The sequence below is a fragment of the Balearica regulorum genome, chromosome 1, assembly GCF_011004875.1.
Source record: "Balearica regulorum gibbericeps isolate bBalReg1 chromosome 1, bBalReg1.pri, whole genome shotgun sequence".
In the NCBI taxonomy this organism is placed as follows: domain Eukaryota; kingdom Metazoa; phylum Chordata; class Aves; order Gruiformes; family Gruidae; genus Balearica; species Balearica regulorum.
The window spans coordinates 217,351,529-217,377,306 of record NC_046184.1 but is presented as its reverse complement, the minus strand read 5'-3'; the positions used below and the strand labels follow the sequence as shown (position 1 = coordinate 217,377,306).

Here is a 25,778-nt window from a genome sequence, read left to right as displayed (position 1 = left end):
AACCTCCCGTAGGCAACTGTGGAGGACCATCCCTATGGCAGGCCACGGCTTACAGAGCAGCAGTTTGCTGAAGGAGCATGCAGCCACCATGCCCTACGCTATCCCCAGTGTGGTGGAGGGGACAGCGGTCTCCTGCAGGGCCAGGGCTCCTCCGCAGGGGGCCCCTCACACCAGAGCCAGGCTCTGTGAGGGGAGCTGCCGCCTGCAGAGCCACCACAAGAAGAAGCCGGAAGATTACTGAGGGAAGGGGGAGGCGGCCCCCTCCTTATATAGCCGGGCGTGATTGCTTATGAATATTCAACAGGAAGGCGTGGCAGTTTGTGGCGGTGGTCTCATGAATATGAAGCGCGGGGCGTGTTCCCTCATGAATTATGTAGCTTGTGGGCGGGGCCGCGCGCCCCAACGTTCTGTCCCTTCAAAGTGTGAGAAGATGGCGGCGGCGGGGCCCGGCGGCCGGGCCGCGGTGCCGGCGCGGCGGGGGCGGCGGCGTCGGGGGCGGGCCGGGGCGGCGGCGGCGTCGGAGGACGACGAAGTGGTGTTGGCGGTGGCTGAGTGCCCGGTATGCCGCCAGGCTCTGGTGGAGGCGGTGACGCCGCCCTGCCGCCACTCTCTCTGCCTCGCCTGCTTCCAGCGCTGCCTGCAGGGCCCGGGCCTCTGCTGTCCGCTCTGCCGCAGCCGTCTTTCCACCTGGGCCCGCCGCCAACAGGCCCGCACCGAGCCCGCCGCGACGACGGCCGCCGGAGGAGGCGGGGAGCAGCGGCCGCCGGACCAAGGTGCGGCGGCGGGCACCTGCCCCTCCCCCTTCCCCCCCCCCCCCCCCGGTTCCAACCGCCGCCGGCGGCGGGAGAAGGAGGGGGGGGGGGAGGGAGCGCGGGGCGCGCGCGGGTGCTCGGCCCCGAGGGGGCGGGGCCGGCGCGCGGGAGGTGCGATGAGCCAGCGGGGGCTCAGCCCCGAGGGGGCGGGGCCGGCCAGAAGGGTGCGTTGAGTTTGCGGGGGCTCAGCCCCGTCCTGCGAGGGCCGAGGTAGCGGGGGAGGGGGGGGGGGACGGACACGATGATGGGGCTGAGCCCACCCTCCTTTGCAGTGGTGGGAGATGGGCCTTGGGGGGGTAGCCCGAGGGGCAGATGTTTACACCTGGGTCAACATCTGCTCCATGCACCAAGCGTGCCCGGGCTCGGCTGTTGGGGCTCCCCTCGCCGACAGCAGCAGCAATGGGAAGAGAGGGGACGGCAGGAGGGTGCCCCCCTCCGTTAGAGGCGTGAAGGCCGGGCAGGAGAGGGCTAGCGGCAGCATCTCGCCCCATTCTCAGCCCCACGCTAATCCAGGGGTTTTAAGAAAACACCCCGTGTGGGGCAGGTCTGGCCTCTTCTTCGAGCGTCTGCTTGAAATGGCGAATGGCTAATTATTTTTATAATAACGTTGCCCAAAAAGCAAATGGTTACAATGGTGCTGCCCCTCGGAAGGGTTGGTGAAAGTCGGGTTGGTCTCTGCTGCATGGAGAGAGGAAAGCTTTTGTGCCGTGGGAAGTCCCGGTCCCTTGTTGACATAAAAGAAAAGTCCATCGTTTCTGAGTTCATGGCTTTTTGTCACGCGTTTCCTCCCCGTCTCAAAAGCCGGCAGCCTTCCTCAACTCCTAGAAAACCGTTCCATGCGTTTCCTTTAAAATAAATCCTCGTTTGAGCTGGGCGGTGTGGCTCTTTTCCGGTGGGAGCCAAGGCGCCGCGCAAGATGCCCACCTTGCTGCTGTCAAAACTCCCGGTGCGTCGGGAGCTTCTGCCGGCACCGCGGTACGCTCTGGTTGGAGAGGTGATGCGGCAGAGATCGGCCGCCTACGCTGCGCCTACACGAGTGCTTCACCGACGTAACAGTGCTGGTGGGAGCCCTGTAGAGCAAGACGGGGCTTTAAGCTACGGATAAACGACCTTTTAGCCGTCCAGCCGTGCCCTAACCGTTCCTTTTCGAGCGTGTTACTGGTCTCCCGGTTCGTGCTTGTGTCAGCACCCTCTAATTTGCTGTGGGGAAAAAATTGGCAGGATGAACTTAAACAGCTTAAATTGGTGGTTTGAACTAACCCCGCTAACCTTTGCTGGAAGCGAATCGGGAAGCCTTCGCGCAGAAGGATTTGCTGAATCAATGAACAGACGGGCTGTCCGGAGGGAGCCGAGCCAAAGGGCTGGGAGGGACGACAGAAACTCCCGGAGTCGATCTCTGCTCCGAGGTAGTTGTGTCACTCGTGCTTAAATATACTCGGCTTGATCCAACCTAGCTTGAATGAGAATATCCAACCATGCTGCAGGAATGTTTATGCAGTGCCTTGGCTGTTTTTTCGAAAAAATAATTAATGTTAATTCTCTGCTTGTCTTGAATTGCCTGAGATGTGTGTGTTTTGCAGCAAGGCACGAGGTCATCACGTTGGTTGTTGTTTTCTGCCTGCCTGAACTTCCTAAAACTCTGGAAATGTCTTGGAGAGAATCGTGGAGGGTCTTAGCACTGCGAAATGTGGGGTGTGCCCCCCAAACATGGACGGACACCTGAGTGTCACCTTGTACACCTTGAGTGTGGCTTGATCACGGGTGCTCTCAATTGGGCTAGGCTAACCCCTACTCGTGCTGTACTCCGCGTTTCATACCGTAGACCTCGCCACCGTAAAATTACACATAAAGCTGCAGAGCGGTTGAGTTAACAGCTGATGAGGTGAGCTCAAACGAGCTGTAATCTTGAGCAGCATTCCTGCTGCATTTTTAGCCCAGGCTTGAGCTTGTCCTTAAGCAGCCCCAGCTGGCTGCGTCGCGCTAAAAGCTGTGAAGGTAATTGGCCACTTATGTTGTAAGTTGGGCTAATAGTGTAGAAATCAAAGGTAGTCGATCCGTTACAAATGGTAACCTACTACGTGCAGAGCGAGTGAGCAGTAGACGTGGTTTATCTTGACATTAGAGAGGCTTATCAGAGGGTCACAGCGTGGTTGAGGTTGGCAGGGACCTCCGGAGACCCAACCCCTGCTCAAAGCAGGGCCACCAGGAGCTGGTTGCCCAGGACCATGTCCAGCTGGGTTTTGACTGTCTCCGAGGTTGGGGACTCTGCAGCTTCTCTGGGCAACCTGTGTCAGTGCTTGACCATCCGGACAGTAAAAAAGTTTTTTCCTATGTTAAATGGAACTTCTTGTCTTTCGATCTGTGCCCGTTTCCTTTCATCCTGTCACTGGGCACCACTGAGAAGAGCCTGGTTCAGTCTTCTCTATTGTCTTCCACCCGGTATTAAACACATTGATAAGATCCCTCCGAGCCTTGTCGTCTTCAGACTGAACAGTCCCAGCTCTCTCCACCTCCTCTCATATGTCAGGTCCTCCAGTCACTTAATGATCTTCATGGCCCTTCACTGATCAAGATTAACAACATCCACTGCTCTCCACTCATCCACTGTGCCAGTCATCTCATCACAGAAGACTGTTATGCTGGTTAAGCATGGTTTCCTTTTTCAAATATCCGAGCTGATTACCTCCCAAACACCTCTTTGTCCTTGTCTAGATGTGGTTTCCAGGAATAGTTGCTCCATCACCTTCCCAGGGATCTAGGTGGGGCTGGCCCTGTTGTTCCTCCTCCTTGCTCTTTTGAAGGGAGGAGTGACATTTGTTTTCTTCCAGGCCTCAAGAACCTCTCCCGATCACCATGACCTTTCAAAGATAATCAATTAAGAGTGGCCTTACCATGACTTTGCCCAACTCCTTCAGCACTCGTGGGTACAACCCATGAGGTCCTGTGGACCTGCGTATGTCTGGTTTGTTTAAATGTTCCCTAACGTCCTTCTTCCAGCGAGGGTGGGTCTTTGTTGCTCCAGATATTCACCCTGGTCTCGGGCCTAGGATTCCTGAAGCTGGTTTTAGAGTCACAGAAAGGTTTGGGTTGGAAGAGACCTTTGAAGATCACCTAGTTCCAACCCCCCCCGCCGTGGGCAGGGACACCCTCCACTAGCCCAGCTTGCCCAAAGCCCCATCCAACCTGGCCTTCAACACTGCCAGGGAGCCAGGGGCAGCCACAGCTTCTCTGGGCACCCTGTGCCAGGGCCTCAGCACCCTCACAGGGAAGGATTTCTGCCACCCATCTCATCTCCATCTCCCCTCCTGCAGCTTCAGGCCATTCCCCTTGGCCTGTCCCTCCCTGCCCTTGGCACCAGCCCCTCTCCAGCTTTCCTGGAGCCCCTGCAGGGACTGGAAGGGGCTCTAAGGTCTCCCCGCAGCCTTCTCTTCTCCAGGCTGAACCAGCCCAACTCTCTCAGCCTGTCTCCAGAGCAGAGGTGCTCCAGCCCTCCCATCATCTCCGTGGCCTCCTCTGGACCCGCTCTAGCCATAGAGACTGAGGAAAAGAGTCATTGAACATCTCAGCCTTTTCCATGTCCTTTGGCATCAGGTCCCCTGCCCCACCCAGCAGCAGACCCGCATTTTCCTTTTGCTGCTCACGCACTTGTAGACGCCTTTCTTGTTTTCCGTCGTATCCATTTGCTTTTTGCTTTTTTTACTCTTGTCTCCCATAACATCTGCACTGACACACTGGTGAATACCTGGAGGGACCTTACCAATGTGTGTGCATCCCTGAGAGGAAGCAGTAAAAGCAGCAGAACCAACATCTTCTTGGTGATGCCCTGTGACAGGACAGGAGGCAATGGGCACAAACTGAAACACAAGAAGTTTTGCTTACCATAAGAAAAAAAACCCTTTTACTGTAAGAGTGACCAAGCACAGGTTGCCCAGGGAGGTTGTGGGGTCTCTGTCCTCAGAGACAGTCAAAACCCAGCTGGACATGGACCTGGCCAGCCTGCTTGAGCAGAGGGGTTTGGTCTCCAGAGGTCTTTGCCAACCTCAACTATTCTGTGATTTTGTTATCAAACACTGAATAAGCTGATGTATTTAATTAAACCACTTAAAATCTGCAGAATCTTAAAAACTACTTGGTGTGACCTCTTGACATAACTTGATTATTCCAGCTTAAATTGGTTAATTAATCACGGTTTCAAGTCTCAATTTTTGTCATTCACTTTGGGATTTGTACATAATAGCGGACTTAAGGAGCTCTCAGACCTTGGCTGACATTGTGGCTTCTGTGTTAGGTGCTACACGAATACGTATGAAGACAAAGTCCTTGTCGTGACACTTGTCAAACACAACTGGATAGAAGTAAGCAGAGACAACGCGTACTCGCTGCCTGTGTTGTGTCTTAGCGTGGACTGGGTTTGCTTGCCCGCTCCTGGGCATCTGCTGCCCTTCGAGCTGCCCCGCTGCCTTCCGCCTGGCCTCCAGCTGCTGCTCCAGAAGGTGTTGGTGACCCATCGGTCCCATGTCCTCTCTGCCTCCTCTGTGGTCATCTCTAGGTACTGTGTAGCACCTGGAAAGGCACCCCTACATGCTGGTGTGAAACTGAATTTTGAGCTGAAGATGCAGTACTGGGTGTAACACTTTGCTAAGTGTGATTTCTTATATTAAAACAGTTGCTTGGTGAAAGTCTTGGAAGGCAGATAGGTGCAGCAGATGGGAGGCTTGGAGACTGTGGGTATGTGTTTGAGGATTCAGCCAGCCAAGAAGAAGAAAGAACATACCATGTTCACAGCAAGTTGCTCGGCCTGATTTGTAAGAAAATAAATATATTCACATTTCTCCAAGGAAGATGGAATCACGTGAATCACGACGAAAGAAAAAGGTCTTGTGAAAAAGGACAAGAAGGTTAGATTGCAGCCATATCTTCTCAGACAGCAGGCACAAGGCCCAACTTCAGCATCAGATACTCACCCACACTGATAGATTTTTGCCTGTCAGTCCCAGAACCCCAGACTGGTCAGGATTGGAAGGGACCTCTGGAGATCATCTAGTCCAAACCCCTGCCAAAGCAGGATCACCCAGAGCAGGTCGCACAGGATGGCGTCCAGGCGGGTTTGGAATCTCTCCAGAGAAGGAGACTCCACAACCTCTCTGGGCAGCCTGTCCCAGGGCTCGGTCACCCGCAGAGGGAAGAAGTTTTTCCTCATGCTCAGGTGGAACTTCCTGTGGTCCAGTTTGTGCCCGGTGCCCCTTGTCCTGTCGCTGGGCACCACTGAGAAGAGTCTGGCCCTTCCTCTTGACACCCACCCTTTAGATATTGAGAAGTGTGGATCAGATCCCCTCTCAGGCTTCTCTTCCCCAGGCTAAACAGCCCCAGCTCTCTCAGCCTTTCCTCACACCAGAGATGCTCCAGGCCCCTCATCCTCCTCGCAGCCCTCCCCTGGACTCTCCCCAGTAGTTCCCTGTCTGTCTGGAACTGGGGAGCCCAGACCTGGACACAGAACTCCAGCTGTGGCCTCACCAGGGCAGAGCAGAGCAGAGGGGGAGGAGAACCTCCCTCGACCTGCTGGCCACGCTCTTCTCCATGCACCCCAGGACACCTTTGGCCTTCTTGGCCATGTGGGCACGCTGCTGGTCATGGAGAGCTGCTTGTCCACCAGCACTCCCAGGTCCCTCTCCGCAGCGCTGCTTCCCAGCAGGTCACCCCCAACCTGTCCTGGTGCTGGGGTTATTCCTCCCTGGGTGCAGGACCCTCCCCTTGCCCTTGTTGAATTTCAGTTGGTTCCTCTCCGCCCAACTCTCTGGCCTGTCCAGATCTCGCTGAATGGCAGCGCAGCCTCCTGCTGTGTCGGCCAGTCCTCCCAGTTCTGTATGGTCAGCAACCTCCTGAGGGTACACTCTGTCCCCTGTCCAGGTCATGGATGAATATGTTGAACAAGACCAGACCCAGCACTGACCCTTGGGGCACACCACTCGCTACGGGCCTCCGACTGGACTCTGCGCCGCTGATCACAACCCTCTGGGCTCTGCCATTCTGCCAGTTCTCAACCCACCTCACTGTCCACTCATCCAGCCCACACTGCCTAAGCTTGCTTATGAGGATGTTATGAGAGACAGTGTCAAAAGCCTTGCTGAAGTTAAGGTAGACAACAATCCTGACATTACCATCCCAGATTATAGATGACTTCAGGGAACTTGGAAAATTGCTGAAGGACAAGTGTTGCTCCATGAACTGGGAAACAGAAATTCAATTTTTCAAGGAATGGGCTTGTTAAGCTGGTCAAGAGCTTTGAAGTCCTAACGTGAAAGTGGTCTGGGAGGGAAAGAATAAATGACTGCTCATGCAGTAGATCTCCAGGTGGTTTTGGAAGAGACGGGAAGTGTGCTCCCCCACGCCGAGTTAGGATCGAGGGTACCTAAACCATTCCTCATAGACATCCGAGTCGTCCGTTCGTACACAGATGGCAGAAGGGGATCCCACAGCCGCCTTTGTTTCAGCCTCTGAACACTTGGAAAATTTTGCCTAATATCTAATCAAAATCTCTTTTGTTATGAACGCAGCTGATTTCTTTTGTTTCTCTTCTGCCCGGTAGCTATGCAGAACAATTAATAACTGATGCTTTTACAGGAGGGGTGGGGTGTTTTTGCCAGACTTCTAACGTGACTTCCCCCTCCTTCCTCCGAGTCTTTTTTTGGCTGTGGTTTCCCTCTTTCCCTGCCGAACCAGACCAGTCTAGTTCTTGAGCATTTCCTGGTGATTCCTTAATTTCCTGTAATTTCTGTTGTTCTGTAGCCTGTCGCCTGTTTTTTTCTCTCCAGACCACAGCGCTAAGAGTTTGGAAATGGCAATTCTGATGAAGCCTTTCACCACTAAGTGAAAAGCAGCGATTTATTCCCCATGTCAAAGTGATTAAAGTCAACACCGCCTCTTTCTTCCTCCTCATTGCAGCATTGGTGTTGTATGATTGTTCGATGGGACAGATTAACTTTAAGATTGCCCAGGAAAAGAAGTAAGGTAGAGCTGCCTCTTCAGGGGCATTAATAACTGTGCCATGAGTCTGTCAGAGTGCTTGCACGTCCATCTCCTCCCCTGCTGTCCTCTCTCCAGTCATCAGAGTCAGTGCTGGGTCTGATCTTGTTCAACATATTCATCCATGACCTGGGCAGGGGACAGAGTGTACCCTCAGGAGGTTGCTGACCATACAGAACTGGGAGGACTGGCCGACACAGCAGGAGGCTGCGCTGCCATTCAGCGAGATGTGGACAGGCCGGAGAGTTGGGCGGAGAGGAACCCAATGAAATTCAACAAGGGCAAGGGGAGGGTCCTGCACCCAGGGAGGAATAACCCCAGCACCAGTACAGGTTGGGGGTGACCTGCTGGGAAGCAGCGCTGCGGAGAAGGACCTGGGAGTGCTGGTAGACAAGCAGCTCTCCATGACCAGCAGTGTGCCCTCGTGGCCAAGAAGGCCAAAGGTGTCCTGGGGTGCAGGGAGAAGAGCGTGGCCTGCAGGTCGAGGGAGGTTCTCCTCCCCCTCTGCTCTGCTCTGCCCTGGTGAGGCCACAGCTGGAGTTCTGTGTCCAGGTCTGGGCTCCCCAGTTCCAGACAGACAGGGAACTACTGGGGAGAGTCCAGCGGAGGGCTGCGAGGATGAGGAGGGGCCTGGAGCATCTCTGGTGTGAGGAGAGGCTGAGAGAGCTGGGGCTGGTTAGCCTGGGGAAGAGAAGCCTGAGAGGGGATCTGATCAACACTTCTCACTATCTAAAGGGTGGGTGTCAAGAGGAAGGGGCCAGACTCTTCTCAGTGGTGCCCAGCGACAGGACAAGGGGCAACGGGCACAAACTGGACCACAGGAAGTTCCACCCGAGCATGAGGAAAAACTTCTTCCCTCTGCGGGTGACCGAGCCCTGGGACAGGCTGCCCAGAGAGGTTGTGGAGTCTCCTTCTCCAGAGAGATTCCAAACCCGCCTGGACGCCATCCTGTGCGACCTCCTCTGGGTGATCCTGCTCTGGCAGGGGGTTGGACTAGATGATCTCCAGAGGTCCCTGCCAGCCCCCACCAGTCTGGGATTCTGTGAATCCACGATGCTTAAATTATTTCTAATCTACCAATCAAACCATTAATGAAGAGTGCGATCAGGACCAGATGCAGAGCTAGCCCCACTGGCCAATGTGAGAGTCTGTCCTGGCAGGATAGTGGATTGCTAACTCTTGGAAAACAAATTTTCAGCTAGTTATGCTTCTGTCTGAATAGTGGTTATAACTAGACTAACTTTTTCTCACTGTGCTTCTAAGAATCTGGGGGTTTATGTGTTTCCCAATGAAAAAAATGATACATTTTTGGCATGCTGTTACTCAGGGTGTTGAGTACGTGGTTATCCTGCAAATATATCCAGATAATACGGGAACTAGAGGGTGAGCTGGGAGTCAGCGTGCAAGGAAACCTCATGGAATGAGCCTGCGTCTGCTGGAATTTCACCTCCATCCCAGGACCAGTCCTGCTGTACCCAACTGGGCAGCTCTACGGGGTCTATGTTGCATGTGTCTCCGGCAGCTCCAGGAGAGCACGTGAGCTTTTGTGTTTGTGCAGTGCTACGCCTGAGCTGAAATGGTCTCCATGAGCCCAAAGGTGTTGCGACTAAACTGTATCTAGCAAAATCTCTTGATCTTCATGAGGTTAAGAGCTGTCACAGGATTATGAGTTCCTTTGCAGTGGTTCCTACTCTCATATTTTCTTGCTTTATTTCCTTCTGCATTTCTGTCCAGAGCAAGTTTTTGGGCAGTGCAGGAGGCAGTTCCTGCACAGGCTGCTCAAAAGTACGTGGGTGACCCCTAACACAGCGCATCCTGCTAGTCCTTAACTTTCTCTGTAAAGAAAAACTCTGGATATCTTGGTCTCTGCAGCAGGTGAAATACCCTCTCACCCCCAAGAGATGAACTCGTATTGTTACTTGTTTCCCCCTCATCCCCTAATTATCACATCAAAGAAGGGGATTGGGTTGAATTAATGCAGGTTGTTCTTACAGGGTTGGTGTTAGTTTGCCATCTGCCTCTTACCATCCAGATATTTGCTAACGAACTAACAATTGTTTGTAGTACCTGTTTGCATATTAAAACTAAGCCTGCTGTTTTACAGTTTTCAAGTAGCAGCTTCCCCTCTTGTTCCCCTACTTCTCCATGACCTTAAAGAAAACCCCGTTGCTCCAGGAAGCCTCAAAGACGACCACAAGCAGTTCAGAACTTACCAAGGGGAATTTCACCAGCTTTCTAAAGCCACCTCTTCCCTCTCCCTCTCGCATCCCCAGACAGCCTCTCCATCTTCCATCTTCCTTTATTCAAAGCCTCTTCCCGGGGGTTGCTACCAGCAAGAACACATCTTTTGGATTTATACCCAGTATGGCTTGAACATCTCCCATCTTTGCCAAGACTGACTTGAAGCACACCGTGCAGAGGCATCGACCGGTTCTCGGCCACGTCCCCGCAAAGGTCTTTCCATTTACAGTCTATTTTGTTCTTGAACTTGGTACATTCCTTTTAGCTTAAATGGCCTTTCATCTATTTACACCACTATACAACTCATGAATTTTATAAATCCTATAGTAAGAACTATTTGCTGTTTGGGCATTGTGTGAAACCCGTGGCCTTGCATTCACTGTCAGCTGTCCGTAGAAACCAGGCAAGACAGATCATTCATATGGATGAGAAACTGTATTCAAGAGAGTTCTTCCAAAATACCTTTCTTTTGCACTTTCTGTTCCATCTTTATTTACTTCTTGTATCTGCGTTCATGCTCCTGTTTCTTGAAGTACCTGATCATGGTTAATTTTTGGTAAACAGCAAAGCATCGGTCTTCTGAACTCTTAAGCTTTCACTCTGTCAATTATTTCTCTGCCCTCTTTCAGTTAACTGATCGACTTTTTTGTCCATGTCTAGATCCACTTTTTGGTGGCTTTGTGCACCTTTTCCAAGCTCCCCAGGCCAGGCTTTTGAAAATGAAGAAGCAGAACAAGAGGTGCAGGGGAAAGCAATGCTTTCTGTGCCCCCGCATCAGTGGTAGGGGAGCTGGGTTGCTCTGTTTGGAACATAAATCAGATAAAATTAGGTGATTCTCCCTCTCTACTCCACTCTGGTGACACCCCCCTGCAGTGCTGCGTCCAGCTCGGGGGTCCCCAGCACAAGAAGGACATGGAGCTGTTGGAGCGAGTCCAGAGGAGGCCACGGAGATGATGGGAGGGCTGGAGCACCTCTGCTCTGGAGACAGGCTGAGAGAGTTGGGCTGGTTCAGCCTGGAGAAGAGAAGGCTGCGGGGAGACCTTCGAGCCCCTTCCAGTCCCTGCAGGGGCTCCAGGAAAGCTGGAGAGGGGCTGGTGACAAGGGCAGGGAGTGACAGGCCAAGGGGAATGGCCTGAAGCTGCAGGAGGGGAGATGGAGATGGGACGTGAGGCAGAAATCCTTCCCTGTGAGGGTGCTGAGGCCCTGGCACAGGTTGCCCCGAGAAGCTGTGGCTGCCCCTGGCTCCCTGGCAGTGTTGAAGGCCAGGTTGGATGGGGCTTTGGGCAAGCTGGGCTAGTGGAGGGCGTCCCTGCCCATGGCAGGGGGTTGGACCTAGATGGGCTTTGAGGTTCCTTCCCACCCAAACCAGTCTGGGATTCTATGAAAATCTGTTGGGAAGACTTGTCTTGAGGAGATTACTGGAATTATTGGTACTAGCCTATTTAGGATGTAGCAAGTGAGGGAGAAATGACAGTGCGTTCATAGCTAACTACTACATTAACATTTTTTTTAGTGTCATCTTCTGCTTCAGCTAGAGCTCCAGGCTCAGAACTAGATTAAATCTATTTTTGTCCCATTTGACTGTGCATGAGAACCGGTCTGGAGTCTGTTGTGGTATGGGAGCTGCTCTGGGGTGAAAAACCAAAACTTTTTGGAGGGTTGCATATTTTTTTTCAGTCCATCAGTCTTAACTTGGCTCAGTTCCGTCTCTGGTTTGCTGTGACCACAGATGCTCGCGTCAGGGCAGGGGAAGGGGGCTGGCAATGCCGCGTGTCGTCCTACCAGTGTGTGACAGCCATAAGTCTTCCCACTGCTCCCAGCTTCCTGATTCTTCCACTTACAAAAAAGTTGCAGATTCGTGACCGAAACGTTCTGAATTTTAGTTCCTTGTTTCCAAATATGCCCCGATCCGCCGATGCCGAAGTATATGAAGCGTGCCATTGGTGTACCTTCACGTAATTTAGTTAACATCCTTTTAAAAGAACTAGAGTAACTACTCTTGTTGGAAAACCTCTCCGTAGTCAGAAAACTTCTAACTTTTTGTTTCGTGTTTTGATAACATTTGAGATCTCATCTTCATCTGCAAGTATAAACACAAACTGCTGGAAGTTAAAAGCAAAACCCGTGGAAACCTTGAGGTTTTGATTATCCCCGTCAGGAATAAAGGGGAGAAGGAAGCTAGAAAGCCTGCTGGAAGTTTCCATGGAAGCTGGAGATGAGGGGGATTCGCTGCCGTGGGTGGCAGAGCTTTGACTTGCCGGATGGCGTCACTTCAGCAAAACCCAGGAGCCTCTGAACGACGGACAGGGAACCGAAGGGTTTCTGAATCGAGTTCAACTTCTTTTTATTCAACCCATGTTGCTGAATTCACCAGATGGATATTTCTGAATCTTTTCACCAGTAAATATAAAATCTGCTGGTCAGGAGTGCAGGTTAACGGTGAGTGTGTGTAAAGCACGGTTCTGCGTGCTAACATTGAAGGGATGGAGGCATTCAAGGGGATTGAGGCTACAAGTCAAATGCCTCTTGTAAAGAGAACCAGCGTTAAATAATTAGAAAATCTTTTGTCCTCTCAAATAGTGCAGAAATCAATTGTTTTTTCCAAGATTGAGCACAATAGGATGAAACTCTTGTCTGCCAACATAAAAGAGCAGGATGCTGGGGTTGATCCTGTCGCTGCGACTGTTTCAGTGCTGTCTGCCTGCTCCGAAGGAGCATCCCAGTGCCAGCCTTCCCAACAGCCCTTCCAAGTCACCTTCATTCAGAAACCGTTTCTGTTGACCCGCTGCTCACTCAAGAGGAAGAGCGCGCAGGAGTTTTGCTGCAAAATCAAGTAAAAGGCCATTTCTTTCTTCAGCTTACCCATTTCCGTTGTTCTAGGCTGTAGCACACATCGAAACAGCCGAGCAGCCTTGTCCTGGACCTGAACATCCAGAATTAGCTCAGGGAGGTGTGCTGGAAGGATACATGGTGATGCTCTGATCATCCTGCCTTCCTCTTCAGCTACATCCCACTGTGGGGACCGATCCGGTTCCATTTGCAGCGTTTCTGTGCCGATGGAAGTATCTTGGCTGGGGGCAGCCACCGTGCAGCATCGTTCTACCCCGGAAACTACAGCGGGGTGTTGTAAATGTAAATCTACAGTTGTTGATAGATTTTTATTTTCATCTTTTCTACATAGAGTTTGAAATTTGGGGTCTCTCTTTTTTGACCCATCTATAAAATGTACAAGTTGTTGCGTAAAGATGCTAGATATAAAATTCCCTCCACCTGATGTTAGACCACTAGCTAAACCGGCACAACTTCATAGATAAATGTTGCTCCATTATTTAAAATCTCTTCTGGCTTGCTGAACCCATGTAAGCAATGAAACCGTTGATGTGGCTTGTCTTCACTGCTGCTTGTTTCCCTCAGGTTAGCTCGTATGCTTTTATTACCCCGGAGGGGAAAAATACACCTTTTTAGCTATGAAGATACGGTCTGAGACAAGCCTTAAACATTCAGAAGTAATTGAAGGTTGCTGTGGGCGCGTTACAGATTGCTGGTGCTCTTGGGACTGTCTCCGTGGAAGTTCAGCTTGATAAAATTCACAAAGAACTGGAACTGCTCAAGGACACAATTGAAAAAACATTTTGAGAAGCCGGTGGAAGGTTTCCAGCGCCGCCGGTTGCAGGCGCAGAAGGAGCGAGGAATGCAGCCTGGCCTCCCCAGCATCGCCACCGCTCGGGATTTTTATCACACATGTTGGGACATTTTGGATGTTTTCCTTTAAAAACAAGCCTAGCTCGTGCAGGAGTGCAAGTAAGAGGGAATAGCAGCTCTTTTTTTAAAAAAAAAAAAAAAAGCTTATCATCTATATGCCTGATGTTTGATAACGAGAGGGTTTTTTCCCCCTTTTAAAGCAAGTATGAAAGAAATACTTTGTGATTTGTTCACCTCTGGCCTTGGCAGTGTTCCCTCTCCATCGCTCCCTGAGCAGCAAGCTCCGGAGTTTGCACTCACACTCACCGGTGGGGAGGGACTGAAGTTACAAGGTTTTCCTCTAAGAACTTTAAAAGCAAACCGGTGGCAAGCAGGACAGGTGAAAACGGGATTTAGTTCAGTCTTTAAATGGCATGTTTCGGCACCAGGGCTGCGACCTGTCCCAAGGGAGGAGGCAAACGTGGCCGTGAACTGGAGGATGCCCGCCGGGGCAGTCGGCCGCTGGGTGTTTGATTTATTTAACCCGCTGTGAAGCTTTCATTTTGGGCCAACGTGTTGGAGGAATAAAAACGCTTCCTAAACAAAACACGCAGTGGAGCTGCCGGTTTATATCCCTTAATTTCAGTGAGCTGGGAAAAGGAAATACCACTGATGTTTCCTCCTTGCTCGTACCCGTTTCATCCCGAGCGCAGCACGTCGGGATGATGAGCTGTGCTGCTCCCTGCCTGGAGCGCTGATCTGGGCTGAGCCGGGACAGTCGTTCAGGGGTTGTTGTTTTATTCCGGTTGTTCCCTCTTCCATCCAAGCTCCTCTGACTGTAATGCAACTTGCCCAGACTTGTGCTGCAGAAAAGCGGGAGGGAGCTTTGAGGCTGACATAAAGAAGGGAGTCGTTTGGGGAGTAACAAATGCCGGGGATGGAGGTTAAGCTCTAATCCTGTGCCAATATGCTTTTGGTTTCTGAATTCCCGAGGGGGGAAGGGAGGAAGCGGGAGCAGGACGGGGAATTCCTGCCGGACGGAGCAGCCTGCCCGCCCAGCTTTGAAATACTGAGCTCGAGGAGCGCATTGCAAGCGGAATAAAAGCTGAGCTTGCTCCTGACCGGTGGGATGAAACGGCTGCGAAGGTGAAGGGGACAGGGAGGAGTAAAACCACCGTTTATATAGAAAATAGCGAGCGTTCTCGATGTGTTTGTTTAAATGGCAGAAGGGCACGGGTGTGAATTCGGGGCGTTGTGCTGCTGCTGTCAGCCTGTGTTTCTTGGGTGTCTGGCTGGAGCAGATGCTTAAAGCCTGGTTTTATTTCTAGGGCTCAGATTCCCTGTGACATCTCAGAGCTGTTACTTAACCTCTGTGTTTCCATCCTCCTAATACTCCCCTGACTGCTTCACTGCTTGTCAAGAACTCGTGAGAATCTCAAAAGAAATGGTAGAAGTGCAAAATGGTATTACTTGGCCATCCTCCTCCCAGTGATTCTGTATGTTAAACAGAGCTTTGACAGCAGTGTCATCATATAAACATACGTGCTTGAAAAAATGCTGCAGAACTTCTTGTGCACTTCCTGGAGAGCTTACCCTTTTTGGGAAATAACAGACAACCCCAGTCATCATACATTAAAAAGTGTTTCCTTTTTTTTTTTTTTTTTTTTTATCTTCTCTTTCCAGACTTTATATTCAGAGCACCCATTAAATTAAGCAAACCAGGGGAACTCCGAGAAGAATATGAAAGCCAGCTAAGGAAGGTACGGTATTCTGTGTAATTGTGGTTTTTCTTCCAGAATAACTTGGATTTCTTGCAGGAATGGCATCCTACCTATATGGAAACTTAAAGGGCTTTTTATTCCTGCTCCGTAACAAAGGTTATTTATTCCCTTTGTGCTGTTCAGCCAATTCAGGAAAATGTTGGCAGTAATCGAGCATGGTAGGATGAGCGGTAATGGTTTTAAGCTGCAGGAGGGGAGATGGAGATGAGATGTGAGGCAGAAATCCTTCCCTGTGAGGGTGCTGAGGCCCTGGCACAGGGTGCCCCGAGAAGCTGTGGCTGCCCCTGGCTCCCTGGCAGTGTTAAAGGCCAGGTTGGATGGGGCTTTGGGCAAGCTGGGCTAGTGGAGGGTGTCCCTGCCCATGGCAGGGGTGGCACTGGATGGGCTGGGAGGTCCCTGCCCACCCAAACCATTCCCTGATTCTATGTAGAAGCCAGATTTTGCTGCCTTAGGCTGCCTTCCAGAACACGGAAATGTACCTTCCTTGGTGACCCTCGAGCGACTGTTCGGTTGTACGGGGTTTGTTAGAGCATCAGTAGTTGTGGATGTAATTCCATAAAGGCTTTTGCAGCATAAGGCATCTCCTGCAGTAACATCCTTCACAGAAACAATCTATTCCAAACTAGACCTTCCTGTCTATTTTTAGGCAAGAAAAAAAATGTCATTTAAAGACAAAAAACTGAGAAGGGAAGAAAAGCTTTTCAGCTGTTTTGGAGTTAAAGTCTGGGAAAATATTTTCTACATTTAAAAAAGGATTATTTTTTTTTTTCTTATCTAAATCATTGAAACCTCTCCAGTGGCTAGTCGTTTATGGAAATTGGCTGCTTTTTAAGTGAGAAACATTACAGTGAAAGCAATGACTGCTGCAGCCGAGCGGATAATGATTTCCATTGCAACCCCTCTCGTGAGAATCGCCCGTAACTTGCCAAAACGTGCGCGTTGCCACTCGTAGCCCTTGCGTCTGTCATCCCTTCCTCTGCCCAGACCTGCGCGCCATCCTGCCGAAACGACGTGGACTCTGCCCCGCTGCCAGCGTCTCTGTCAATAGATTTAATCGTTGTCCCGGGGCCTTGATCTCTGTGATGGTGTTTTGCTTTGAGATGGGTCCAACCTCTCGCTGATTAGTTTAGCTGCTGGGGAAGAGGAACAGGGGTTTATTCATCACTAAGAATTTTTTTGGGGTTTTCACTTGAAGAGCTCAAGAACTGTAGAAAGGGCTGGGAAGATGCAGCTAAGTTAGAAAAATAACCTCTGCTGCGTGATGCTAAGTTGGGAAATAATGCTTAGGCGATATTTAAGGTAAATAACTCGTGTGGGAAATGCATGTATGTAAGGAGACAATTAAAACAGTGGAAGGGTCTTCTCTCTTGCTTCACTACACGTGGAATTAGCAGTGACACTGATGGGCAGCGCCGCTACAGGTTATCAGGATTACTTTGGCTGACGGTGAACTTTCTTTAAGTGATGTTAAGAAACGCAAACTCTCCTCTGGTCCGGGTGACTTTCACTAGGTAGGCAAGCACGCTTCGCGTGTAAAATCTTGTGGCTTGCGGCATTTTTGGTGAGACACTTTGTTGGTTTAGGCAGCAGTGTAAGACTTAAGCCCGCAGAAATCTTACTCATATAAAAATCTAGTTTATTAATTAACTCAAATATGCATCACTGTATTTGGCAATATTTTTTTTCACTGTAGCCTTTAGGGTATCTTTGGCGTAAAGAAGAAATAAAGCTTTTCATACAGGTATTGACTGTAAACCTTGCTAGGGTTTTCTAAATCTCTCCGTAATAGTGAGTGTGAGACTTTCCATGATGATATTGGAGTTAACTCGACATTGATCCTGCCAGACCTGTTGCTTGATGTCTTCAATCCAGTGGCAAGGTCAGAATTTCCCGGGTGTCCAGAGGAGCAGGAACCGCCTGAGTTCATGGCGACAGGATCTTAATGCCTCCGGACCGATGCGTATCCGGATCTTCTGGAAGGATTAAACCATCTTCTCTCCCATGGTCCATAAATCTTTTATAGGAGCATTGCATCCGTGCATGACAAAGCGGGTACTTTGTCACCGTTTGCTAATCCTGATCGCTCCGTTACCAACTTTAAATACGATTTATATAAAGACCAATTGAGCGCATTTGAAGCGTAGTCAGACTGCAGCTGAAGAAGTTTTTGCGTCTACCGCTTGACTTCAGGAAAAAGATGCCACGTGCGGTCCGGTGCCAACACTTCTCACTTTCCCACCAGTCAAAGGGAAATACTTTAACATGTTTCTGGCATTTGGGGCATGTTTTTGTCTCGTTCCTGTTCAGCCTGCTGGCTTCCCCTTTTTGCTCACTGGCAGATGGGAGAGAGGTTTCTTTCCCCTCCCAACTTGAACTCATTTATTAACCTCGTCTGAAAGAGCTGGTTGGAGGGAAGATTCTCTGAATCATCATCTAAGAGGAAAGGGCGATGTAATTTTGCTGACAAAAATGGCAACTGATGATGCACTCGTGCTTTTTCCTTATTCCAGGCAAAACTGTGCTGTTGCCACTTAGCCAGAGTTTCTTGGTGTCTCTGAACTTCTGAATTAGGCAGGAGGAGATGAGAGCTCAGGTTTGGGAATCAAAGCTTCTGTATAACTGGGCTTCCCTCTGTGTCTCGAGGCAAGAGATTTCATCTCGGCCTCCCTGCCCGTGAAACAGGGATAACCCATGCTGGCTTTCCTCCTGAGGAAGGGAGAGGAGTGTTCAAGAGCTTTTACATCTCCCACGTGTGAGTCGTTTTATAAATCCTCGCTCTTGACCTGCTTCCCCGCCTTTTGCAGTTGCAAACAAAGTCGTTACCATAATTATGTACTGAAGAATTTTTATTTGAAGTGGATAATCTCATAGTGTAATTTTCTCCACTGGCTTTCAGAACGAGATGAAATGTTTGCTGTCTGTGCAGGATAGCGAGGGGGTTTTTTTTCCTCTTTTACACAGCTCACTTGGTGCTCTTCTATTTTATATTTTTTCCAAAGGAAGATACCGTTTCTGCGTACTAAAAACCTAACTCATCCTGTTAAACTGTCTATCACGAGCAGTCTATTGCTTGTAATCACACGCAATCAGGAGGGAAACTCCTACCTGAGGCATGTGCTGACATGCAGCTTTCCAGCAGCATGGGTAGACGGAGCAGGCTCGGGGAGTGAGCGAGCAAACCCGGACACTTTATGGAGTGAAGAGAAGATGTCAAACGTGAGTTTACCAAACTTTGGGAAATTAATGTTAGTATGAAGAATGATGTTCCAGAAAATTTCGTTTCCTGAGCAATTTTTGAGTAAAAAAATTAGCGATTGCTGGTACAGTATTTTTTTCCTGCAGTTCCAAGTGGGATATCCGAAAGGGCTACAGATGGTTAAAATGCGTGTTCTGATAACCGTACTACTAATAGCAGCTGACGATCCTGCACCCAGTATTTCAAAGACCCTACTCAGATAAATGTAAGATACTTCTCCCAGGGTAGATGTTTCGCACCGTCTTTTTTCAGTTTCTAGTCCCCATGTCCCAGCACAGTATTGCCACGTTTGTAAGTAAATTCTCTGGGAGATAATGGACATTAGGCTAGTTTAATTTTTTTTTTTTTTTTTTAAATTAGTAGGAATTTTATCATTAGGGTTTGCTTTTGTTTGCAACTCAAATTCTGGATCTAAGTTCTTTTTTTTGTATCCTGTTAATTAGGATCCTGCTGTTGCTTTTTTCACTGTTCACTGTCAGCAGAGCTTGTGCTTGTACCTCCCATTAACTACGCCGTGGCTTGGCCTAAAATCTTTCAGTATTCCTGTATGTTATTACGTATGCTTGTGGCTTTAGATCTGGGAATTGCATATAATTTTATAAAAGTTAGACAAAACAGTGAGGATTCCATATATCTTCCTTCCATGTGAGAAATACGGAAAGGACACGAGTATTGGGTAGTATATTAGCTGGCCAAAAAAAATCATCTTTATAATAAATCTTGATGTGAACTTGTTTATCAGATACTTCTAAAAGGCTCCTTAAAGTGCAGAAATAATTGTTCGTGAAATGTGCAGCAGACCGTTCACCGTGTCTGCATCATGTGGCCGTCATCTATATTAGTCAGACGTTGCCTTGTAGTTACTGCTTGAGATTATGAATAGATCAGGAATTTAAAGATTCATCTTAAAACAACTCTAAACAAGAAGCCAAACCAGTCTTTGAACTGACTGAAACACCCACAATCAGCCAAACAGTGGGGTTTGTCCTGGTTTCTACCTTCTCTCCTCCTACCTCTGTCTTTCTCGTCTCTGGGGGGTTCAGATTCTGTAGGATTCAGGTCCTTCCCAGTCAGAAAATCATGATGTGCTTTTCGTGTAATGCATCGTGAACTCTGTTTTCTTTATCTCTTCACCTTTTAGGGCAGGTTCACCCGCAGGTCGGTGCTTTATTGTGTTTTTCCCCTTGCTGCAGGGAAGGAAACTACTGAATATTTTTGGAAGAATGAGGAGTTGTTGCAATGTCGCCCACTCTTTTGAAGCGCAGTGCTGTAGGATCAGTCTCGAGCTGCAGCACTGCTCGCCTGGGAGGAGAGAGGGAAATTGCGGTGGTGTGAGAAGATCGGAGGGAACCTAACAGGGCAGCTTGTTTGAGATGCCTACACTCAAATGTGAGGAATAAACGGAATTACTTCATTTCCTAGTGCTTAGCCATAGCTGTGATTCGTCAGCGTGATGGAGATCAGTCAGGCTTGTTGTCCCAGACAAGGGTAACTGATGCACAGAGGTTGGGTGGAGGAAGAAGGAAGAACGTGGTGTATATGCATCTATGTGTAGACTATTCATGGCCTGTGTCTAAGGCTGAAGTTGAGGAAGAGGTGAGAGACAGGCTGGGTGAGAGACAAGGCCTGTAGCTGGTGTTCTGCTCCAAGGGTCAGTGCTGGGTCTGGTCTTGTTCAACATATTCGTCCATGACCTGGACAGGGGACAGAGTGTACCCTCAGGAGGTTGCTGACCATACAGAACTGGGAGGACTGGCCGACACAGCAGGAGGCTGCGCTGCCATTCAGCGAGATCTGGACAGGCCGGAGAGTTGGGCAGAGAGGAACCCAATGAAATTCAACAAGGGCAAGGGGAGGGTCCTGCACCCAGGGAGGAATAACCCCAGCACCAGGACAGGTTGGGGGTGACCTGCTGGGAAGCAGCGCTGCGGAGAAGGACCTGGGAGTGCTGGTGGACAAGCAGCTCTCCATGACCAGCAGCGTGCCCTCGTGGCCAAGAAGGCCAAAGGTGTCCTGGGGTGCAGGGAGAAGAGCGTGGCCAGCAGGTCGAGGGAGGTTGTCCTCCCCCTCTGCTCTGCTCTGCCCTGGTGAGGCCACAGCTGGAGTTCTGTGTCCAGGTCTGGGCTCCCCAGTTCCAGACAGACAGGGAACTACTGGGGAGAGTCCAGCGGAGGGCTGCGAGGATGAGGAGGGGCCTGGAGCATCTCTGGTGTGAGGAAAGGCTGAGAGAGCTGGGGCTGTTCAGCCTGGGGAAGAGAAGCCTGAGAGGGGATCTGATCAACACTTCTCAATATCTAAAGGGTGGGTGTCAAGAGGAAGGGGCCAGACTCTTCTCAGTGGTGCCCAGCGACAGGACAAGGGGCAACGGGCACAAACTGGACCACAGGAAGTTCCACCTGAGCGTGAGGAAAAACTTCTTCCCTCTGCGGGTGACCGAGCCCTGGGACAGGCTGCCCAGAGAGGTTGTGGAGTCTCCTTCTCTGGAGAGATTCCAAACCCGCCTGGACGCCATCCTGTGCAACCTGCTCTGGGTGATCCTGCTTTGGCAGGAGGTTGGACTAGATGATCTCCAGAGGTCCCTTCCAACCCCTATCAGTCTGGGGTTCTGGGATTCTGTGTGAACGGCTGAGTGATGAGTGAGAAGGGAGCTGGGTGATGTTATCCTGGGCAGGGACGATCAGATGGGGCTATCTGAAGTACGTACTGCAGAGCCTGTTCATCAGGAAAAGGTGGTGGAAAGGAGGAGAAAAGGGGGTTGGTTGGGTTTGAGTAGCAAGCCTGCAGAAAAGAGGTCCTGGCAGAAATGGGGGAGGTTGATTCCTTAGGTAAAGGGGAGCAAAATAATGCAGCAGGACAGGAAGCCCACGGGAGTCGTGGACCGTGCTGGGGATAATCCTTTCGTTTGGGAAGAAAGAAGTCTCTGCAGGGAGAGGCTGGCCAGGAGGAGCTTGTGGACACAAAAGATTGACCTTCTTTGGTTAAAAGGGGTCACTAAGTGATGGATTGTGCTTTTGGAGGGAGGGAAGGAAGGAAAGTGTTGGCACTTCTCTGAAATCCACTTTTCTTATTACCCACTTCCTTATTACTGGACTTCCACAAGGTCAAGAGTGGGTAGAGGATCTTCTGGGCAGATAAAGGAGTACCTGGGGACTGGCAGTTGACGGAGGAGGCACGCTTTGGAAGGCACAGTGCAGAAAAAGGCTGGGAAGTGCAGCCAAACGCAGCTGGGGCTGCCCTGGCAGTTCCGAAGGATTTCTCATGCAGCCTTCAGGTTTGTGAAATGCAGTAGCGCAGCGCACGTGGATAAAATAATGTGGCGTCGTAGCCTTTTTTGAATTGCTGGGGTGGTAAACATCTAAGAATTAATGAAAATCAAAAGGAAATATAGGGGAAGTATTCTTCCTAGGAGGTGATACCAAAAGAGGCTGTAAGTGCTCGGTGGATTGGACTTCTTAGATTGCAGGAATGTATTAAAATACCAAGGGGATTTCAATAAGAGGTTAACTACATGGGACAGAGTAGTAGATTTTCAAAATTTCGATTCAAATTTTGGGCCCTCGGTTGGCCATCAGAAGGTTAGGTAATCTCTCTGGCTCTTCTCCATCCCAACATGTGAATGAAACAATAGGATTTCATGTAGCATGTGGGTTTCAACGTGGAAATGCTGTATCTAACCAATTTTAATTTAGGTGACCCTGTCTGCGTGTCTGCCAAATTGTGTGGCCTGTGTTGCAGTTCATTTGAAAATTGAAATTGGTAGCTTGCGTGAAACTACCATCCTGCACATTTTTGTTCGTAGTATGATTATCTACAAATAGACAAAAGCGTTTCTCTCTGTTTTAGAAAATGGTGTGGCAGAGAAGTCTTTGTCCTAACAGTGCCCTTGCTGCTTTGCAAAGAAGAAAATATCCGTGGTATTCATGTAGAGTGCGTGAACGTGAAAGCATTGTAGAAACAAACTGACCTGCAGATTATTGCTGGCGAGGGAGCCAGTGGCTCTATTCTAGAGTAGAGAAATGAAGACACAAAATTAAATGATGTGTCCAGACTCTTGGAAAATCACTTGTTAGCAACAAGTATTTTAAATACGCTCTTTTGTCATTATTTCCAGCTGAGAGAAGAAAAACTACAAGAAGAAAAAGCTTCCGAGGATCTGATTCACAAGTTCATTCTGGATGACATGGACGTAGGAAAAAGAAAAATGGAAGAACAGCAGAAAAAAGATGAACCTTTAGTGCTTAAAGTGAACCAAGAGTGTGTAAGTAAGCTTGTGCTTTTCTTTCCTATCCACATTATAGACACTAACTGGTAGGTGAAATGCTGCTAAAGCTCAGTCCTGGAACAAGAACTAGATTTTTTAAGACCTTGACTAGCTGAGAGTCTCCTGTTGTGCCCCTTGAAACTGGGAGCTGTTGTCCTTTGCCATAGGGAGCTTTCCAGGGTTCTTTGCTTGACGTCGTTGTAGTCCTTGAGGGCCTCGAGCTAACAGATTATAAAGATCCGCGTTAGTGAGAGCTGTCTTCTAAGGTTTGTTATGATATGGATGTTCTTGTAGAGGTTTCTGTCCCCGCTGTTACCCACTGTACTTGTGACTGATGGTGCAGCTCTTCCAAACGGCCCAGTTAAATCTGTAGAGGTAACCAGTCTGCTTTCTGTGTCCTTGGTCTTCAGGCATATCTGCATTTCCATGAACTTCTTATCTCCGTGAGTCTTCTAGAGCGGAGGTGTACGATACTGCGGTCCAACAGATTCTTCATGCTGAGTTTTGCCTGTTTCTCATTTCAGTTGTGAGACTCCGCAGGAAATGCTCTTAAGATTTAAAGATGGATAGGCTGCTGTGTGGGTACTGAATAACGTCTCCTAGTACCTTTCTTGTAGGATTTTCTCACGTTTCCTTGGTCAATAAATCCACTTTCTTCAATGACTGACAGCTATACATAGGAGCTGTGCGTTTATTTTTGCATTATTCATGCTTTTGGGGCCAGCGTATGAGCTCCAGTGAAGAGCTGCAGGAGCATGTGTGTCCGCTGGCAGGTTGCATTCTCGGTTTGTGCCCTTTGGGTGTAATCAGAACGGGGGCTTTTGGAATCTTTAATATCCTTGCAAGAAAACGCTTTATTTTCCAAGTGATTCTTTTTGTTGTACGTCAGCTAACTCTTCCTTGATTGACTTCAGTTTCCTGAACGTCTGTCGGATTCAGAGAATGAAGAACCATTCCAGGGCAAGCAAACACATCGGTCGGCTTTTGTTTCCAAGACCAGTGCCTACTCCTTTGCTTTCCTTTCAGGGTAAGATGCTGAGACTTTATTCAAGCCGATCAATGTCCGTTACAGATGTTCTTTTGACTGTTGTTCTAAACATACCTGAGATGCTTTAAATGTAATTAAAATGGTTGTTCCGATCCAAAATAAGTCATATTTTTTTCAGGAATTTTAGTACAGACTAATTGGTAGAATATAGCGTCTGTCTGATTACCTCCTACCTGTTAGGAAATCCTGGGGGTTAACGAAGGTAGTGTTCATCCCATGAAGCAGAAAAATCATTGCCTGTAGATTTAAATGACAGAAATCATTAAAGTACAAAATTCTGTGTGATGAGCTCACGAGAACTAAGCCCTTGGACACGGCCCAGGGCTCCGCAGCAGATCCAAGATTCCTGGATCTCTTTACCCCCCAGGGTGTAAGAGAACATCTCTTCCATCCGGGCGCTGCCGAGGCTGATGCCTCCTGCCCCAGGTCGCTGCTGCCAGGGCTGTGGGGCCGCTTGTTCCTGATTGTTCCTGATCAATCTCCCCTTTTCACACGTCTGCTTTTCAGGAACCTAACCGCCAAGGTGGAAAGGAGTCGGAGCTGCAACGACACCATTCAGGAGAGATCAAAGAGCAGGCAGAGATCAACCCCAGCCAACAAAACAAAGGTACCGGCTGTGTTTGGAAACACGGTTTCTGTGTGTAAAGGTTCTTATCTGAGGTTACACAGCGCCAGTAAGCTGGAGATATAAAATACTGTGTTTGCGGCGCTGCGAGTGCTGTGCTATCGCCACGGGGCCAATCGTTTCCTTGCAGCTCACAATAAAAACCTGCTAGGTTAGAAATTACTGAGCAGAAAAGTAGACAGCTTACAGAGTTGTTTGTTAGCATTGGAGGATAATTGGAAATTGGAAGAGTACTCATCATGCTTTTGTTTTGTAATTACTTTTCTTTTGTAATTACTTTTCTTTCCAAGCCTGATTCCTGGCCAATTAAAGAAAAATCTTGTAGAAGTTTAGAAAAAAAATCCTCTCTTCCTCCCCCTTTCTCTCCTGTTCTTTCCAAAGCTGTTTAAACAGAACAAAACTCATTGCTCTCCTGATGTTAGGATACTTCCCTTTGCACTTCCACACTATGGGAAGAGCCGGCCTGGTCTTGCTTCCAAGGGGCAGCACCGCTGACCCCTCTGTTTGGCCCTGCCAGCAGATGCCAGTTTTGCACACTCGCCCTCGTACTAATCTCTGTCTCTAAAGCCGTACTCTGCCTCTCTGGCCCGTGGGATCCCAGTGGCTGGCAGCGGCAGCTTAAATCATGAGAGCTGTCAGTTCTCAGCCTGGAACAGCCCCAGCGCTGCTCACAAGGACTTTCCACCTCCTCGTGCTGACACCCCTCCTCGGGCTCAGTGTCATCCCAGATGGAGAAGGGGAGGGTTCAATTCCAGAGATCCCATAGGGAACAAAAGCCTCTGCAATCCTTTGGAAGGTCAATTTGGTTGGTGCGTATTGCTTGGAAAATGGTAAAATCCCCGCTGGGCATACTGATCACCCAGCTAAACCGCTCTGAGGTTATGGGCATAGACCGTGGTCAGAGAGTTTGTATTTAAAAACCTGATTCCGTTCCCACCGAAGCTGATAGAAACTGGACTGAGCTGAAAGGACGAGTCTATAACTGACCTGCCTCCTCCGGACTTCTGGGGGTTTTTTATGTAGATGGTTTATGGACCTGGCCAAGTAAGA

General features: G+C 49.5%; 1 protein-coding gene across 3 annotated transcripts in view; it reads left to right on the top strand.

Annotated features, from left to right (window-relative positions):
* Positions 1 to 414: 414 nt before the first annotated feature.
* The window catches only part of RNF169 (ring finger protein 169), a 32,078-nt gene continuing 6,714 nt past the window's right edge, over positions 415 to 25,778 (top strand). For all 3 annotated transcript variants that reach the window (XR_012833464.1, XR_012833462.1, XM_075742654.1), the window contains exons 1-5: positions 415 to 773; positions 15,441 to 15,517; positions 22,906 to 23,052; positions 23,970 to 24,082; positions 24,611 to 24,710. Coding sequence is in view for 1 of the 3 variants with exons in the window: in XM_075742654.1 (XP_075598769.1) it covers positions 431 to 773; positions 15,441 to 15,517; positions 22,906 to 23,052; positions 23,970 to 24,082; positions 24,611 to 24,710 (780 nt within the window). In the remaining 2 variants the exon portion in view is untranslated. The remainder of the gene's footprint in view (positions 774 to 15,440; positions 15,518 to 22,905; positions 23,053 to 23,969; positions 24,083 to 24,610; positions 24,711 to 25,778) is intronic.